The sequence below is a fragment of the Pogoniulus pusillus genome, chromosome 15 (genome assembly GCF_015220805.1).
Source record: "Pogoniulus pusillus isolate bPogPus1 chromosome 15, bPogPus1.pri, whole genome shotgun sequence".
Lineage (NCBI taxonomy): Eukaryota > Metazoa > Chordata > Aves > Piciformes > Lybiidae > Pogoniulus > Pogoniulus pusillus.
In genome coordinates, this window is record NC_087278.1 from 22,864,578 (window position 1) to 22,883,112 (window position 18,535).

Here is an 18,535-nt window from a genome sequence, read left to right on the forward strand (position 1 = left end):
CAGGGACCCCGCCGGCTGACTCATCCCGGCTTTTCGCTCCTTGCCGTTTCTGCCCAGCTATAAATACCTCATTCATCGCCGTAGTAACTGAGTAGCTTACGCTGCAACTCTTGCAGGCTGCTCCTCTGCTCCCATTCTGCCTTTGTCTGGCGCTGTTGAAACTTAAAGCGAGTGCAGGGCTTCTACCTTACCTGCCTGCTCCCTCGCTCGCTTTCACAACCGAGTAGTGCTTGGCGAATAAAAGAAGTGAATGAAAGCTTATTCACGGGGGCTGGGTTTGTCGTATTTTCATGTCGTGAGATGGTTTAAAGCCTGAAAGCAGAGCCCTTATGTTAGATAACACCCAGGGTTTTTTTTTTTTTTTGTTTGTTTTCTTCCTAGAAGAAGAAAAAAAAATCAAACCGTTTGCCTGGAATGTTCGTTTAATTACATTTCCCTCTGAGGTCAGCTAAAACCACTGCCCGGATACGTGACTGTCATCTTTTCTGGTGTTCGTATCCATTGAGTGCCGCTAGGGGATCAGTAAAGGGTGTGGTATTGATTAATTCCAGTAGGATTCAAGTGTTTGAACTCAGTACTTATCAAGTTTGTTAAAAGCAGTATTGGAGTCTTAGCAGGTGTTGGTCTGTTGGAAGGTAGGAGAGCCCTGCAGAGGGACCTGGACAGGCTGGATGGGTGGGCAGAGGCCAATGGGATGAGATTGAACAAGGCCAAGTGCAGGGATCTGCACTTTGGCCACAACAACCCCAAGCAGTGCTACAGGCTGGGGACAGAGTGGCTGGAGAGCAGTCAGGAGGAAAGGGACCTGGGGGTACTGATAGATAGTAGCTGAAGATGAGGTAGCAGTGTGCCCAGGTGGCCAAGAGAGCCAATGGCATCCTGGCCTGCATCAGGAACAGTGTGGCCAGAAGGACAAGGGAGGTTATTCTGCCCCTGTACTCAGCACTGTTCAGGCCACACCTTGAGTGCTGTGTCCAGTTCTGGGCTCCTCAATTCAAGAGAGATGTTGAGGGACTGAAAGGTGTCCACATATGGGCAACAAAGGTGGTGAAGGGCCTGGAACACAAACTCTATGAGGAGAGGCTGAGGGAGCTGGGGTTGTTTAGCCTGGAGAAGAAGAGGCTCAGGGGTGACCTCATTGCTGTCTACAACTACCTGAAGGGGCATTGTAGCCAGGTGGGGTTGGCCTCTTCTGCCAGGCAACCACCAATAGAACAAGGGGACACAGTCTCAAGTTGTGCCGGGGTAGGTCTAGGCTGGATGTTAGGAGGAAGTTGTTGTCAGAGAGAGTGATTGGCATTGGAATGGGCTGCCCAGGGAGGTGATGGAGGCACCATCCCTTGAGGTGTTGAAGCAAAGCCTGGATGAGGCACTTGGTGCCATGGTCTGGTTGACTGGATAGGGCTGGGTGCTAGGTTGGACTGGATGATCTTGGAGGTCTCTTCCAACCTGGTTGATTCTGTGATTCTATTGCTGGGAAAATACTCTGAAGAATTTATCTTCCAGCTTGATTGCAGTTGGGTCCTTTGGAATGTCCTACCTCTTACGTGAAGTGTTTCCAGAGAGATATTGCTGCAAGGTTAAACTAGTCCACACATGCAAGTCTCATCTGAAATCCTTCTGGTAAGGTTGCAGAGTGCTTGAGTATTTTCCATCCTGTTGAGGTGTGGTTTTGTAGATCTGCAAGTCTTTGAAATTGGGTAGGTTTGGGTAAACAAAGAAACAGTAATGCTTGGAGTCACCTAAGAGTGATTACCAAGTGCAGAGGTTGACATTGGGCTGATAACCCCAACTTGTGAGTGTATCAGTGGCACGCTGCCCTAAAAATGATTGAACTCTGGTGCTACCATTTTGTTGCCTTGCTAAATCTCCCTGTCTGTGCTTGGCTGAACACTTGCTGACTGAATCCATGCATGCTTTGAAATATTTTCCCAGCAGAAAGTATTGTGCTTGAGCAGCTTCCTAGTCTAAGTTCTTAGCCGTTAGAGGAGGTTTGATAACCTGGGCTGTTGCTGGGAGCTGCATCCAGCCCTACATTCAGTCTGTTTTCAAGGAAGACTTAACTGTGGTCATGGTGGCAGTGTTTGTAAAAAGAAGGTAGTCTGTGCCTGTAGTGTTGTTTGTGGGCCTGCATTTTTAGTGCAGGAAAGATGCTGATCACCTCCTGTTTGGGTTTTTTTTAATAAACATGCAGCAAAACACTCTGGGAGGTTGCAGCTCTGATTGCAAAAGGTGAGTCTCAGACCTGCAATAGCTTGAACAGATGCTTGGTAGATGGAGGGGACAGCTGGGGAACTGTTCTTCCAGGCAGTATCATAATGCTGTTGCATTTTGAATGATGCACAGGAGGCTTTTGCATGTAAGGACTAATACAAGGCTGAGCCTCATTGCTAGGGGATTATATTCACAGTAGTCGTTGGCAGACTTGTGTTGGCCGTTATCTAACATACAAGTGACTCTTCTGTGGATTAGGCTGTGACAGATTGTGAGACGAAACGTCAGCCTGACTGGAGCTGTGTTCTCAGGTCGGTTGAGCTGCTCAGCCCACGTGAAACAAGGGACAGCAGGGTTGGAGGAGTAACAAACTAAAGTGAGCTTCAACATGTGTAGCCTTTTATTTCCCCACAGTGCAGCAACTGAGAAAGGTGAAGTTTTTTTTGTAGGGACTAATTAGTAATGATTTTGATCTCTCAGCTTTTTAAGAGGCAATAGAGTTGGTCAAGAAAAGACTGGATGAGGCACTTAGTGCCATGGTCTAGTTGACTGAATAGGGTTGGACTGGATGATCTTGGAGGTCTCTTCCAACCTGGTTGATTCTATGATTGTATGAATATTCTTGCAGCAAACCTGTTACACCACAAGTGTTACCCTCTTGTCCCTGCTTTGAGGCTTCTATTGCCTGTATAATGCATTATTTCCTCTGCTCCATTATGTCTCCCATGCAAGCCATTGTCTTACCCTGTTACACAGTTTCTGGAGTTTCTAACACTTTTCTGCTGTAGTGGAAAGCTCTCCTCCTTCTGATCTGGTGTCTCAAGCTGCATGTCCTTTTTTCATCCCACTCATTCTTGAAAACTGGCCGTTTCTGTGATGTTTACAGTATCTGAGTCAATATTTCTCTATTTCTTCTAGTAAACAAACCCAGTCATTCACAATTCACAATGAGTAATTCAGGAAGACCAGTGACTCCAAAGTGCATTTCCAGTCTGATGTTCTTTTATGTGAGGCTGAAGATGTTTTCTTTATCCAAGTTCCTAAATTTCCTTTCTCATTTCAATATAAAACTACCTCCCAGAACATATTGACCAAAGTGATTATTTTTTTCTTTAAATCCAAAGCTTTTTTCTTCATTCTTTTCACAAAGAATCATTAACTGCTATTTAATTAAGCTGTAGTCTGATTCTGTGTGGGTTTTTTAGCTTTTCCTCCCTCCAGAGCTATTAAGCAGGTATTAAGTAGCTATGCTGCTGAAATTTTCATGAATTAGCCCTCATTGTTGCACTGTACTGTTATGGAGTCTCATGCTTGTCTTGATTGACTCAGGGGTTTTCCCTTCATTTTCTGCCTTGATTTGGAATGACAACCTTTGTTACATGTTCAAGCTTGTTCTTTGATCCGCAGTGTAGTGTCTGGATGTCTCTTGGCCATCTGTCAGACTGATGCTTTCTGGACTGATCACTTCAGGTTGTCTGGAAGGGCTCCCATTCACTGTGTAGGCGTTGTGAGAAGCACGTTGGTCTCAGGACTGTGGATGTCTACCGAACAAACCAGACCTGAAGTGTTCTGGGGAGCTTTTGCATTTTGGTGAGAAGTATTTTTCACACCTGGTGATGTGAACATGCGATGTGGTGATGGCATATGGGGATCTGAGGAGCAGATTTATTGTTAAAGGATCCTAAAGTCTTCTGAGCAGTTACTTCTTTCTGAATCTCCCTGGCTTATGAAAGTCTCAGTTTGTAGAAGCAGCTGTACAATTGTGCAAAAGCTTTACTTCTACTATATTCTCTTATGCTTCTTAAGGGACATTGTATCCAGGTGGGGGGTGGCCTCTTCTCCCAGACAACCAGCGGTAGAGCGGGGGGACACAGTCTCAGGTTGTGGCAGGAGAGGTCTGGGCTGGATGTTAGGAGGAAGTTCTTCACAGAGAGAGTGATTGGCATTGGAATGGGCTGCCCAGGGAGGTGGTGGAGGCACCGTCCCTGGAGGTCTTCAAGAAAAGACTGGATGAGGTACTCGGTGCCATGGTCTGGTTGACTGGCTAGGGCTGGGTGCTAGGTTGGACTGGATGATCTTGGAGGTCTTTTCCAACCTGGTTGATTCTATGAGTAAGCATGATGTGTGGCCTGTAGAGCACTCTAGGATAGAGGCTATGTAGATGTAGGATTATTAGTCTGAGAGAAAAGGGATGAGTGTTGACTCAAAGTTTCAGCATGGGTTCACAGAAAGTCAAGGGCTGGAAGGGGCCTCGAAAGCTCATCCAGTCCAACCCCCCTGCCTGAGCAATATCACCTACAGCAGATCACACATGAACGTGTTCAGGCAGGTTTTGAATATCTCCAGAGAAGAATGCTCCACAACTCCCCTGGGTGGCCTGTTCAAGTGTTCTGTCACCCTCACAGGGGAAAAAAAAAATTCCCTTCTCACATTTAAATAAAACTTCCCACACAGGTTCCTCCCTGTGTAAATCACTGACACCATTGAAGCCAGAGCAAAGAGTCAAATCTGTGGTAAAGAATTTCAGGCATTTTGAAACACATGGCAAGAGGCAGAGCTTCCAGAGTGCAGTCTTCATGGAAGGGTCCTCCTCTGCTTTCAGTACTGAAGGACTTTCAGAAGTTAGAGTTGCTAAAGATGAAAGAAAGAACACTTAACCAATTTTACACCGAAGCTTTTAAGGTGATGGATAAATTTTTCTCTTCCAAGCTACCTACTCACGCAGTAGCTATGCCACAGTGCAATTATCAAGTTCTGCTTATCCTCAGTAACCAGTTGGACTGCTGGTAATCCGAATTCCTGTCCAGGGAGGAGGAGGGGCTAGAAGTCAGCCCAGACATCTTGCATAGCTAGACAGGTCAGTGCTTTTCTTTATTCTCTTTATATTAGTTTTAATCCCGAGGCTTCATGTGCAGATTGCACTTTGGTTTGGCTTAATCTCAAAACCATTTCCAGTGTAAGTGGGAACCCTCTTGAGACACTGCAACTTCTGTTCCATGGACATGGAATTTTTCTTGTTCTAACTGTTTTAAATTGGTTTTAATTTTTCTTCTGCAGTCTCAGATTAGTAAATTATCTGTCTCCTGCAGTTAAGTAGCTATCCTGTAGCATGAACTTCTGTTCATGCCTTTCTTATAGATATCCATTCTGATGGCCAAGACCAGGCTACTACTTTTTTGGGGAATGACTCTTTGAAATGATGGAGAACACAATTTGGAGATCTTATATTAACAATATTTGATTCATCAAGTTGATAACATGTTGGAAATAGTTATCTAGACTCTTCCTGTTAGAGAGAGCTAAACCTTATTAATTAAGCTGAAGCTTCTTTTCAGTCTGTTGTATAGCTTTTCCCCCACTTCTGTGCTGCTGAGATTTTTGTTAACTTAATTTTTTTATGTCTATTTCTGATTTCTCTCTACTTTATTTTTTCTTGCCATTCTTATTCATTAGGAAAAAAAAAAGCAACAAAACAATTAAAGTAAACCAGGGCCCTTCTTTAACCAGATGTTGCTGTTAGGTGTGGATTTCTGGTTTAGGAGTATTAACGTCTGGGTGAGAAATCCAGGACATAGAACCATCTGTTCTCCCAGTCCCTACCACGAATGTGGCATTTCCTCTGCTGGCCATGTGTTTTCTGCTGCTGTTAGAGCAGTAAAATGAATTCAAGGCAATTGTTGTGGTCACTTTTTCTGCATTAAAACCTTTAAGCATAAATCAGGAAAATACTCATCAGAGGCTTGGGGGGGAAGAAAGACTCCTCAAAATCCATCTTTTAACCTCAAATTGTAGTTGAACAGATCTTCAGAATCCCTCAACAGTACTTTGTGTGAATATGTGTGTATTTTTGTGTCTGGTTGAGTTGGGAGGTGTTAGGAGGCAGACACATGTTGAGGAACTGTTCAGTTTGCTTTAATGTGAGAGTAATGCCAAGCAGGAGTGAGAAATGCCACTGCTGGCAGCAGGCAGGGAGCTGGGCTGGGGGCAGCTGGTTTTGCTTTCTGTGGTTCTCCTTCAAGTAACAATGCACAGGACATCAGGGAAAAAATCTGGCTATTCCTTCACAATTGTTATGCAATTCCTTGTTATGTATGAGTTCATGACCTATTGCAGCCATATTAAAAAACCACAAACAATCCTCTCCATTCTTTTCTACAGTCTTCCTCAGTCACCCAGAGAAAACTCTGCCTGCCCCTAAGAGCACTGCCGCGTTGCAAGCCAACCTGATGGCGTCCGCTACTGCTGTGCCTGTAGGATTTCACTATGAAACCAAGTATGTAGTGCTCAGCTACCTGGGACTGCTATCACAAGAGAAGCCACAGGAGCATCCTCCTCCTTCAGCTCCAGGTAATACTTGCATGTTCATCTGTATATATTTTTGCATGTAATTGTATTTGCAATTAGTTCTGCATGGATGCAGGATGCTACTGGCCTGATGTTTAGTTTAATGCATCTCTTTATTCACTTACAGTAATTGGAGGAGATGCTGATGGAGAAAGAGCTGTTTGTTTTTATTTTACTTGTTTAATCTGAGCTATACCAGGGCCAGTTGGTGTTTTTATGGGATCACAGAATCAACCAGGTTGGAAGAGACCTCCAAGATCGTCCAGCCAAACCTAGCACCCAGCCCTATCCAATCAACCAGACCATGGCACTAAGTGCCTCATCCAGGCTGTGCTTGAACACCTCCAGGGACAGTGACTCCACCACCTCCCTGGGCAGCCCATTCCAATGGCAAATCATTCTCTCTGTGAAGAACTTATGAAGCAAATAAGTGGGTTTAGTGTTTGTCTTGAGGCTAGGAGGAGTAGAGTTCTTTGTTGAGCCATCTTGAGAATTTGAACCCCTGCTTACTTTTCTTTGGGGAAGGCAAATGGAAGTAAACAAGGGTGAGGTGGTGTTTACCAGCATAAACTGAGCAATTACTTGAGCAATCTCATGTGCTAAATAGTTTTGCCCTATTAAGTTAACACTTCTGTTGATGTCAGTCAGTGGTAATGCAGAGATGTGAGGCTTAACCTGGCCTATGCTATATCTGTTTATTTAATTTTAAGAAGCCAAGGACTGCATGGAGTCAAAGTCAGATATTTCTTCCAGACCAGGTTCATGTATACAGGAGGGTAAATAAATAGGAGGCAGAATAAAAGAAGTTTGAGAGATTGTGTTTTGCATAAGCCTAGGGAGTAAAACTTTATTTTGTGGTGGCAAGCACTTAAATAGAATCATAGAATCAGCCAGGTTGGAAGAGACCTCCAAGATCATCCAGTCCAACCTAGCACCCAGCCCTATCCAGTCAACCAGACCATGGCACCATGTGCCTCATCCAGTCTTTTCTTGAAGACCTCAAGTGACAGTGTCTCCACCACCTCCCTGGGCAGCCCATTCCAGTGCCAATCACTCTCTCTGCCAACAACTTCCTCCTAACATCCAGCCTAGACCTACCCCAGCACAACTTGAGACTGTGTCCCTTTGTTCTGTTGCTGGTTGCCTGGCAGAAGAGACCAACCCCCACCTGGCTACAATGTCCCTTCGGGGAGTTGTAGACAGCAATGAGGTCACCCCTGAGCCTCTTCTTCTCCAGGCTGCACACCCCCAGCTCCCTCAGCCTCTTTTCATAGGGTTTGTGTTCCAAGCCCCTCACCTGCTTTGTTGCCCTTCTCTGGACACCTTCCAGCACCTCAACATCTCTCTTGAATTGAGGAGCCCAGAACTGGACACAGCACTCAAGGTGTGGCCTGACCAGTGTTGAGTACAGGGGCAGAATAACCTCCCTTGTCCTGCTGCCCACACTGCTCCTGATCCAGGCCAGGATGCCATTAGCTCTCTTAGCCACCTGGGCACACTGCTGGCTCATGTTCAGCTACTATCTATCAGTGCCCCCAGGTCCCTTTCCTCCTGGCTGCTCTCAGCCACTCTGTCCCCAGCCTGTAGTGCTGCTTGGGGTTGTTGTGGCCAAAGTGCAGAACCCTGCACTTGGCCTTGTTCCATCTCATCCCATTGGCCTCTGCCCACCCATCCAGCCTGTCCAGGTCCCTCTGCAGGGCTCTCCTGCCCTCCAACAGATCAACACCTGCTCCTAGCTTGGTGTCATCATCATGCTGTTTGGCAAGATTGTTTTAGTGAATTTTCACTTCTTAATGATGTTTCAGTCAGTACTAATTCCTGTCACTCAGAGCTTGTACTGGTGAAATGAAGGAGCATTTAAGAATGCATACTCTGTCATTTACTGAACCTACCTGTCATGAAGTGAGAAATACCTGAGAAGACAGCATCAGAGTTATGACAGGAATTATTTTAGCAGTTTGGCACTAAAGCATATAGCTTATGCTGTATATAGATGATACATGTAATTGATGAAATTAATCTTAGCTGTATCCATTAATTCCACTTTGTTTCTATGGGCCATGAAAGGAGGGGAACCTTAGTGCCAAGCAGCTGTTTCAAAAGACCCTTCATTGGAAATTGTTCTTGTTTTGGCTTTCTGAATATCCTCAGGGCTGTAATGCATTGAGTACATATAAAGCTAGAGTCTGGAAGTTTTCTTTGTTCTAGAAATGCAAGAGTCAGGAAGGAAACTATTAGCCTAAAAAGTTTGTTAAAAATACTTTGGTGGCAATTCCCTTTCAAATATTTGCAAACTGAGAGGAAACCTTTCAACCAATTAGTACTGGAAACTCTAGAAAGTAGAATCATAGAATCAGTCAGGGTTGGAAGGGACCACAAGGATCATCTAGTTCCAACCCTCCTGTTATGGGCAGAGACACCCTACCCTAGATCAGGCTGGCCAGAGCTCCATCCAGCCTGGCCTTAAACACCTAGGGTTGGACTTGATGATCTGTGAGGTCTCTTCCAACCCTGATGATACTGTGATACCTCCAGGGATGGGGCTTCAACCACCTCCCTGAGCAACTCATTCCAGGCTCTCACCACTCTTATGCTGAACAACTTACTACTCATGTCTTACCCATCTCCAGTTTCACTCCATTCCCCCTACTCCTGTCACTCCCTGATATCCTAAAAAGTCCCTCCCCAGCTGTTTTATAGGCCCCCTTCAGATCCTGGAAGGCCACAAGAAGGTCACCTGGGAGCCTCCTCTTCTGCAGACTGAGCAGCCCCAACTCTTTCAGTCTGTCCTCATAGCAGAGCTCTCGCAGCTCTCTGATCATCCTCGTGGCCCTTCTCTGGACACACTCCAGCACATCCAAATCCTTGTAATAGAGGCTCCAGAACTGGACACAGTACTCCAGGTGGGGTCTGAGCAGAGTGGAGTAGAAGGGGAGAATCACCTCCCTGGCCCTGCTGGCTACACTTCTCCTGATGCAGCCCAGGCTCTGGTTGGCCCTCCAGGCTGCAAGTGCACACTGCTGGCTCATGCTGAGCTTCTCATCCACCAGCACCCCCATGTCCCTCTCCTCAGGGCTGCTCTCCAGCAGCCACTCACTGCCTAGCCTGGATTTGTGCTTGGGATTGCCAAATTACTTGCCTTAAATTACTTGAATTAAAGAGCAACATCAAAATGTTATAAATAGGAAGTTACAAATGCTTAAATAAAATTTCTGTGGTGGGTTGAGAGGACTTGGCCCTGACTAGAGCTAGCTGTTGAGTCTCCTTTTCTGCTACTGTGTAGATGTGTTAGCTTGTGTGACAGCAGGCTGTACTTGGGTTTGATCTTAAAACACTCTAAACCATTGATACTTTCCAAATCTCTTCTTTCATCTTTGTTGCTCAAAACTTTCCTTTCTGAACAGGAAATCCTTGTATATGTCTCCAACTCTCACTCCTAAAACCAGATGGTGACCACAACTTCTCTCCTGGTCCATTTTTCACTGTAATTAGATCTATCTTTCAGTGTTTTATTGATTTCTGATCAAAGCCTTTACAGAAAACAATTCTCCCTTTTAATCTGCCATGTTGTTTCTCACTCTATTTCATAATGCCTTGGATGGACTTCAGGCTGTCCATGAACTAGTTGCAAACACTTTTATCCTTCTGCTTCAGGATTTGTTTCATTCTTGCCTCGTTCACTTTTCCTGATGCTTTTCTGCCTTCCACACTGCCAACAGCTTTCATTTTCCTGACAGTTGCTTTGTAAAATCCCTTCTCCTCTTCCTCTCATTGCTGGTAACTGAACAGTTATTTCAGCTGCACTCCCAGGGTGTGTGAGGTAACAGCCCTGTGTTTGTTTTGAAGTATTGAGTGCATCTTCTTTGAATAATAAGTAGTTTATCTATTGTATCTCCTTGCTCTTTGGTACGTGGCTGATACCTGCTTGTGGAGCACTGCTCTACATTCTCCGTGCACTACTCCTGGGAGGCAGTGATTGAAGCAGCAGCCTGTAATGGATATTAACTGCACTGCCTAATGCACTGTTGGAAGGTAGCTGGGTATTACAGTAACAAGGGTTACTGTAATAACAAGGTCTGAGAAACCTTATTAGGGCAAAAGAGATGTGAAAACCAGTAAATCAGAATGAGCAGTTGTGTAGAATCCCCTCCTGAGAAGGAAACTTCTGGGCTTTGCTGACAAAGACTTGAGAGGGATAATGACATGGTGGCAATACATGACATGGTTCTTGTCAGTGTGTTTTTTCAAGCAGTCTCAGCAGCTGCTGATAGGTTTTCTTGGCTGATCCCTGGTTCCTTTCATTGGTGATGTTTCTGGTGGGTAGTACTCTCAATGGCTGAACACTGCTCATTTATGAATTGAGAGAGGACTCTGGTACAAAGCACCTGTCATCTAATCTTCTTCTGCTTTCATTTCATTATTGTCCTGATGCACCCTTTCATGGGAAACAATTGAAGCAGTGGTAGTGGTAGTGCCTGTTTCTACTTTGATTGCAGAACACTCCTCTGTTTTATGTGTTTCTTTTGTATGAGTTATCAACTGGTATATGGTACTGCATATGCACCAGGTTGAAGCTAGCCAGAATGTTTTGGTGAGAAGGATTAGATAACAGTGCTGATGTCTACTTCCCTCATAGGCTTGCTGAGAGGGAGAAGAACAAGAATCCAAACATAGATAAGGGAGTTGCACTTCTTCTTGGGGCATTGCCTGAGCTGTGCTTCTCTCTAGCCTCTCTGCTGTCTGATTAATCCACTTTGCTTCCTAACCCCCTGGCTGAGCCTCCATTCTTCCTTGGGACCGAGCTAAGATTGAGGGGGGTAGAGGGAAGGTGGAAGGGCAGTTGGGAGCCCCTCCTGGGGACTCAGGTTTCTGGGAGGGCTGTTGTGTTTCTGCATTCCCTTCTACCTTGTCTATTTCTGTATATAACTGTATGTAATGTAAATATCTGCAGAATGTTGGGGGCTGGAAGGGACCTCAGAAGCTCATCCAGTCCAAACCCCCTGCCAGAGCAGAATCACCTAGAGCAGATCACACAGGAACGCATCCAAGCAGCTCTTGAATGTCTCCAAAGAAGGAGACTCCACAACCCCCTTGGGCAGCCTGTTCCAGTGCTCCATCACCCTCTATGTGAAAAAAATCCTCCTCATGTTTCCATGGAACTTCCTATGCCTCAGCTTCCACCAGTGCCCCTCGTCCTGTCATAGGGTATTACCCAGCAGAGCCTGGCTCCAGCCTCTTGACACTCAGCCTTTACATACTGATAAATAGGAATGAGGTCACCTCTGAAGCTCCAAGCCCTAGCTCCCTCAGACTCTCCTGGGAAGGAGACTCTCTTCATCATTTTTGTGGCTCTGTGCTGGACTCTCTTAAGCAGGAGCCCAGAACTGGACACAATATTCCTCATCAAGACAGAGTAGAGGGGCAGGAGAACCTCTTTTGACCTACTATCCACAGCCCTTCTAACACACCCCAGGATGGCATTGGCTTTCTTGGCCACCAGAGCACGTTGCTGGCTCATGGTCAGCCTCTCATCCACTAGGACCCCCAGATCCTTTTCCCCTTAACTGCTCTCCAGGTGGTCAGTCCTCAACCTGTACTGATCCCTGGGGTTGTTCTTTCCCAAGTGCAAGACTTTAGTGTATTTCTGATTTTTAATCTACTTCCATGGCATGTTGACCCCATCCCATGAACCTGTGACTATAAAAAAGATTGAAGGAAAATACTTTTTCTGTGTTCTCCATGACAGAGTGACAAATCTGAAATAATCCCTTAGGCCACATAGCACCTGGAAGATTTATTATCAGTGCCACTACTGCATGGTGGCATTGATCATTCAAGTGGTGAACAAGGTTTTGATGGGTTTATCATTTCCCTGAGGTGCTTGCTGTCCACAGTGCTTTAACCCAATTATTTTGCACAGTGTTCTTTTCACCATTTATTATCTCTTTTGGAATTACTGTGTGTAGTTGTTGGTCAAGGCATTTTAGTGGTTTGCCACACTCATTACTTACAGCTGAGCAATCTAAACTGAGCTGCTGAGAGAAATGGAGTTCACATTTGTTTACTCACTTGCAGCAGTTAGAAGTGAGCTCTGGTACATCCCAGGAAATACAGGTACAGATAGGCAGAGGTGAGAAGGTTCCCTGTGGTGTTTGTGAGCTCAAGGCTCCTTAGAGCCTGTCTCACATTCAACAGTAGTACCTCCTTTGGATGTTTTTGACCTACATGAGTTGGATATCTGTTGCAGGGTTTTCTGTTAACCAACAGCTAGTCCTAAGTGTCGCCTATTTTCTTCCTACTCCATCCCTGTATTTTCACTTACCCTTCATAATACCTTCTCTTGATCTGTAGTAAATGAGTTTTTGCAGTGATTCTAGCTGAGTAATTAATTCCTTAGAAACTCTCACCTGTCACACAGGTCCTATAAGGAGAGGCTGAAGAAGCTGGGGTTGTTTAGCCGGGAGAAGAGAAGGCTCAGGGCAGACTTCATTGCTGTCTACAACTACCTGAAGGAAGGTTGTAGCCAGGTGGGGTTGGTCTCTTCTCCCAGGCAATAAGCAACAGAACAAGAGGACACAGCCTCAAGCTGTGCCAGGGGAGGTCTAGGCTGGATGTTAGGAGGAAGTTGTTGACAGAGAGAGTGATTGGCATTGGAATGGGCTGCCCAGGGAGGTGGTGGAGTCACTGTCCCTGGAGGTGTTCAAGGCAAAGCCTGGATGAGGCACTTAGTGCATTGGTCTAGTTGGGTAGGGCTGGTTGTTAGGTTGGACTGGATGATCTTGGAGGTCTCTTCCAACCTGGTTGATTCTATGATCTCAGAGTAAAGCATGCTTACTGAAAAGGTGCAGATTATAGGTCAGACCAGTCCAGTTGGTGTTAGCGAGGGAGGTATTTCCTGAGCTGGGACGTGGAGAGGGAGTCTTTGAGATGTGTGACTTGGAGAATCAAGAGGTGGTCTCCAGGAATGTGAATTCCTACTTAAGTCTCTGCTCTGCCCACAATAACCCCCTACTGATTGCTATTTGCAAATGTCTTGTCTCTTTTTGGCTCTTAAGAGTTTGGAGTTTTAAAGTTCCTTTTAGACCCTCCTTATGGTTTGTAAAGTGCTTATATTAAACATTTCTCAGGTTAAGGTCTGCACCTGTGTGTGGCAGTTTGTGTTCTGGAGTGTGCTGGGCTAATGGATATATTTTTCATTGGAGGGGACAAAACTCTGTAAAGAGGTTGTGCCTATTTTTGTCACCTCTCAGCACTTACAGGCATTTTAGATGCTTACTTATTCTCATTGCTTTAAAAGTTCTGAGTTGTTAGTGAAAAAATAGAATCATGAAGTTAAAACAGAGACTTAGGAGAACTTAAAGGCTGAGATTTTGGTAAATTAAAATTGCAAGCATGGAAGAAAAGAATCAAAATCAGTGTATGACATCAGGAGCTTTCTTTTTCACTCACTGTGCATTCACTTGAACTGAAAAAGGAGTACCACCTCTTCAGACTCTCTTTGTAGCTGGCTTTTGTTAGCCAGATTTTGACATGAACACTGTAGAATCAGGTATTCAGGCTCTCTGGCTTATCCCTCCTCTTCCTAGGATCAAACCTGGGGAATGACTTAGTCTTACATTGTTACTAAACTCCTGTAAGGACCTTAGCGGTGGAGCTTTACTACAGTGTTATGTTTATGTAGTAGTCTGTTTGTCAGTGATGGAGCTGCTTGATGGACTTCCAAAATACATTTTCCCTTACCTTGCAGGGTACCTCCAAATTCCTGAAAAACAAAATCTTAATGAGAATGTGTAAAGGGGAAACATTTATTCCACAGATAGAAAGCAGAGTGCACTAACTTCTTTCTGTAAGACTGTGCTATGGGGATCTGTTGTGTGTTTGGGTTGGAAAGAGGCCTTTAGAGTGAGTTTACCAAAGTCCTCTAATGGTCAGAGGACAGAATTTGGTGTTTGTGGATCTTACAAGCACCATTGCTGGTGTGACAATCTGCATTACTTAAAAACTAAAATATCCTCTCATCTACTAGAACCTGGGTTTAACTGGTTTGTTCTACTTGTTTGCAGACTGACTTGGAAGTCACCTGAAGGAGAAAAAGATTCTTACAGGCTCACAGGATGTTAGGGGTTGGAAGGGACCTCTGGAGCTCTTCAAGTCTGACCCCCCTGCCAGAGCAGGACCAGAGAATCTAGAGCAAGTCACACAGAAACACATCCAGACAGGGCTGGGAAGTCTCCAGAGAAGGAGACTCCACAACCTCTCTGGGCAGCCTGTGCTCTGGGACCCTTACAGTCAAGAGCTGTGCTGAGCTGGAGCTTGCTGTGCTGTAGTTTCCATCCACTTCCCCTTGCCCTAGACTCCACAACCTCTCTGGGCAGCCTGTGCTCTGGGACCCTTGCAGTCAAGAGCTGTGCTGAGCTGGAACTTGCTGTGCTGTAGTTTCTATCCACTTCCCCTTGCCCTAGACGCCACAACCTCTCTGGGCAGCCTGTGCTCTGGGACCCTTACAGTCAAGAGCTGTGCTGAGCTGGAACTTGCTGTGCTGTAGTTTCCATCCACTTCCCCCATCCCGGGGGCTTAAGTGAGCAGAGGCTGTCCACGTCCCTTCCTTCCCAACCCTCAGCTATTTATAGGCATTGATTAGATGCCCTCTCAGCTTTCTCCTCTCCAGACTCAAACTTAGGCCCTTTGCTGTTGGAATACCCTGTTCTCCAGCACTGGGTGCAATTTTTGTTGGCAGCAGTCAAGGCATGGAAGATCCAGAAAACTGAAATCCATTGATAATTAGGGCAGCAAACAGTGCAAAGTCACTGGTCTGGGAGGGGTGGGTTTTTGATGTTCTGGCATGACTGAACAGTCAGGTGCTGTTGGAATCAGCAGCTGCTGCAGAGTTGTGCGTGTTACGAGATGGAAAGCATTGACTGCAGCACTGATTATCTAAATAGCTCTTTTGTACGCTGGCAGCGATGGAATTTCTCTTTCTTCTATTTTCCAAGTGGCTACTTATCAAGTATGACAGCTTGTCAGGTGTGATCATCATCACATCAGGCCCGTGAGAACGGCTGCTCTTCTAAACACCCTCACCCCTTCCACAGGCAGGGTGAAGCACAGGTTAAAATGAGGGCTTGTGCTTGAGTCTGTTCCTTGCGCTTGACTGTGAAGCAGTGGTTTGGTCGTTCAGAGACTGATGAGGCATTAGTGGGTGTCTGTTTATGAAGCAAAAGGAGAGGAACACTTTGCTTCTCTCTGGAATTTAGTGTTCAGAATGGCAAAGAGAAACTATTTAACCTCTTAAACCTTTCTCAAACAAAGTTATTCTCAACACAGTGATGAGAATGGTTTAATTGTTGGACTCAATCTTAAAGTTCTTTTCCAACCTATATGATTCTATGATCTGTGGTAGTGAAATGGAATTAAACTTGCTGCCTGTGGCTCCTTTAAACCATTCATGTCCATAAATTTAAACATTTTACATTGACTTGCACATTGGTTTAGAAAGATCTTGTCTCACAGGTATCTGTTGAATGCTGAGTTTGTGTTAGCACGTGCTCAGTGGGTTGATTCTATGGACTTTAGCTTACTGTTCAAATGTAGGAGACCATGCAAGCTTATTGTCTAATGTGTGCATTTTCTGCATTTAAAACCAGTCAAATATACTTTACTATATATATATATATATATACACTTTACTGGTATTTAAAAGCAGTCAAATATACCTTACTATATATATATACACTTTACTGGTATTTAAAAGCAGTCAAATATACATTACTCTCTATATATACACTTTTTACTGGTATTTAAAAGCAGTCAAATATACCTTACTATATATATATATACACTTTACTGGTATTTAAAAGCAGTCAAATATACATTACTCTCTATATATACACTTTACTGGTATTTAAAAGCAGTCAAATATACTTTACTATACACTCCTCTGTGTGTATAGAATCACAGAATGGTCTGGGCTGGAAGGCACCTCCAAATGTCATCCAGTCCAACCACCCTTTCCCCAACCCCAGTCAGCAGGGACGTCCTCAATTAGATCAGGTTGCCCACTGCCCTGTCCAGCCTCACTTTGAGTATGTCCAGGGATGAGACCTCAACCTGGGCAACTTGTTCCAGTGTTCCACTACTCTCCTGGTGCAGAACTTCCTCCTCACATCCAATCTAAATCTGCCCAGCTCTAGTCTGAAGCCATTGCCCTCATTCTGTCTCTACAGGCCTTTGCAAATAGTCTCTCTGCAGCATGCTTGTAGCCACCTTCAAGTACTGGCAGGCTGCTATTAGGTCTCCCCGGAACCTGCACTCCTCCAGGCTGAACACCCTGCTGGAGAGCAGCCCTGAGGAGAGGGACTTGGGGGTGCTGGTGGACGAGAAGCTCAACAGGAGCCAGCAGTGTGCACTTGCAGCCCAGAAAGCCAAGCAGAGCCTGGGCTGCATCAGGAGAAGTGTGGCCAGCAGGGCCAGGGAGGTGATTCTTTCCCTCTACTCCACTTTGGTCAGACCCCATCTGGAGTACTACATCCAGTTTTGGAGCCTCCATTACAGGAAGGATGTGGAGATGCTGGAGTGTGTCCAGAAGAGGGCCACGAGGATGCTCAGAGGGCTGCAGCAGCTCTGCTGTGAGCACAGACTGAAAGAGTTGGGGCTGTTCAGTCCGGAGAAGAGGAGGCTCCCAGGTGACCTTCTTGTGGCCTTCCAGGATCTGAAGGGGGCCTATAAAAAAGCTGGGGAGGGACTTTTTAGGATATCAGGGAGTGACAGGAGTAGGGGGAACGGAGCAAAGCTGAAGATGGGCTGCCCAGGGAGGTGGTGGAGGCACCGTCCCTGGAGGTCTTCAAGAAAAGACTGAATGAGGCCCTTAGTGCCATGGTCTGGTTGACTGGCTAGGGCTGGGTGCTAGGTTGGACTGGATGATCTTGGAGGTCTCTTCCAACCTGCTTGATTCTATGATTCAGGCTGGAAATGAGCAGGAAGTTGTTGAGCATGAGAGTGGTGAGAGCCTGGAATGGGTTGCCCAGGGAGGGGGTTGAGGCCCCATCCCTGGAGATGTTTAAGGCCAGGCTGGATGAGGCTTTGGCCAGGCTGATCTAGGACAGGTTGTCCCTGCTTATAGAGGGGAGTTGGAACTGGATGATCCTTGTGGTCCCTTCCAACCTGTCTGATTCTATGACTAGTCAACATCCTTGAAGGTGTTCAAGCCAAGCCTGGATGAGGCACTTAGTGCCATGGTCTGGTTGATTGGACAGGGCTGGGTGCTAGGTTGGACTGGATGATCTTGGAGGTCTCTTCCAACCTGGTTGATTCTGTGATTCCAAGACTGTGTTCATGTGCCTTTAATTTTTTTTTTTTTGTCTTAAATTGAATATAAGTTTGTTTGTTTTTAAGCTGTTATCTGTTCTGCTTGTGGCTTTGCAGTTCCAATTTTTTCAACTATATTGAAATTTAAAGGAGCTCTTTTATCTTGAATAGACCTGGAAGCTTATGGGCTTTTGGGTTGATGTAATAAAACTTTATGTAGTAAGTGCCCTTAAGGGATCATCCTTGACAACGTTGCTGTCTGAAATAGACTTTTCACCTTGGAATTCATGTACAGTTAATAAAACATTGCATTGAAATGCCACTGACCTTACTTGAATCCTTTCTCTTGATTCTTTTAGAGACTTCCCAACAGCCTGTGGCACAGCATCCTTTGGAAAAAGAGGCTCTGGAGAAGATTAAAACAGAAATCGAGCAGGAGCTAAAACATCTCGATGAAGAAATCTTGGAAGGTGCACTTCAGATTTTCCCATTTCAGTCGATAATGTGCGCTATAGTGGTGGTTAATTTGTAACAGGTACTTTAGTGGACACATTGAGTCTCTTTACACTCCTCCACCCACGGGATATCTACACATTGTCATGTGAAGTAAAACAGTCGAAGGTTACTATTTGCAGCGGTGGAATCTAGCCAAGGCAAACATTTGAGTGACATT

The 18,535-nt window shown here is 45.3% G+C and overlaps 1 protein-coding gene across 5 annotated transcripts in view; it reads left to right on the plus strand.

Annotated features, from left to right (window-relative positions):
- BCL2L13 (BCL2 like 13) overlaps window positions 1–18,535 on the plus strand; it is a 55,957-nt gene that overhangs the window by 3,575 nt on the left and 33,847 nt on the right. For 4 of the 5 annotated variants that reach the window (XM_064155727.1, XM_064155728.1, XM_064155724.1 and 1 more), the window contains exons 2-3: window positions 6,373–6,561; window positions 18,222–18,332. In XM_064155727.1, coding sequence (XP_064011797.1) covers window positions 6,373–6,561; window positions 18,222–18,332 — 300 coding nt within the window. Of the gene's footprint in view, window positions 1–4,921; window positions 5,072–6,372; window positions 6,562–18,221; window positions 18,333–18,535 lie in introns of those variants that run through there. The other variant, XM_064155726.1, reaches the window with a different exon arrangement.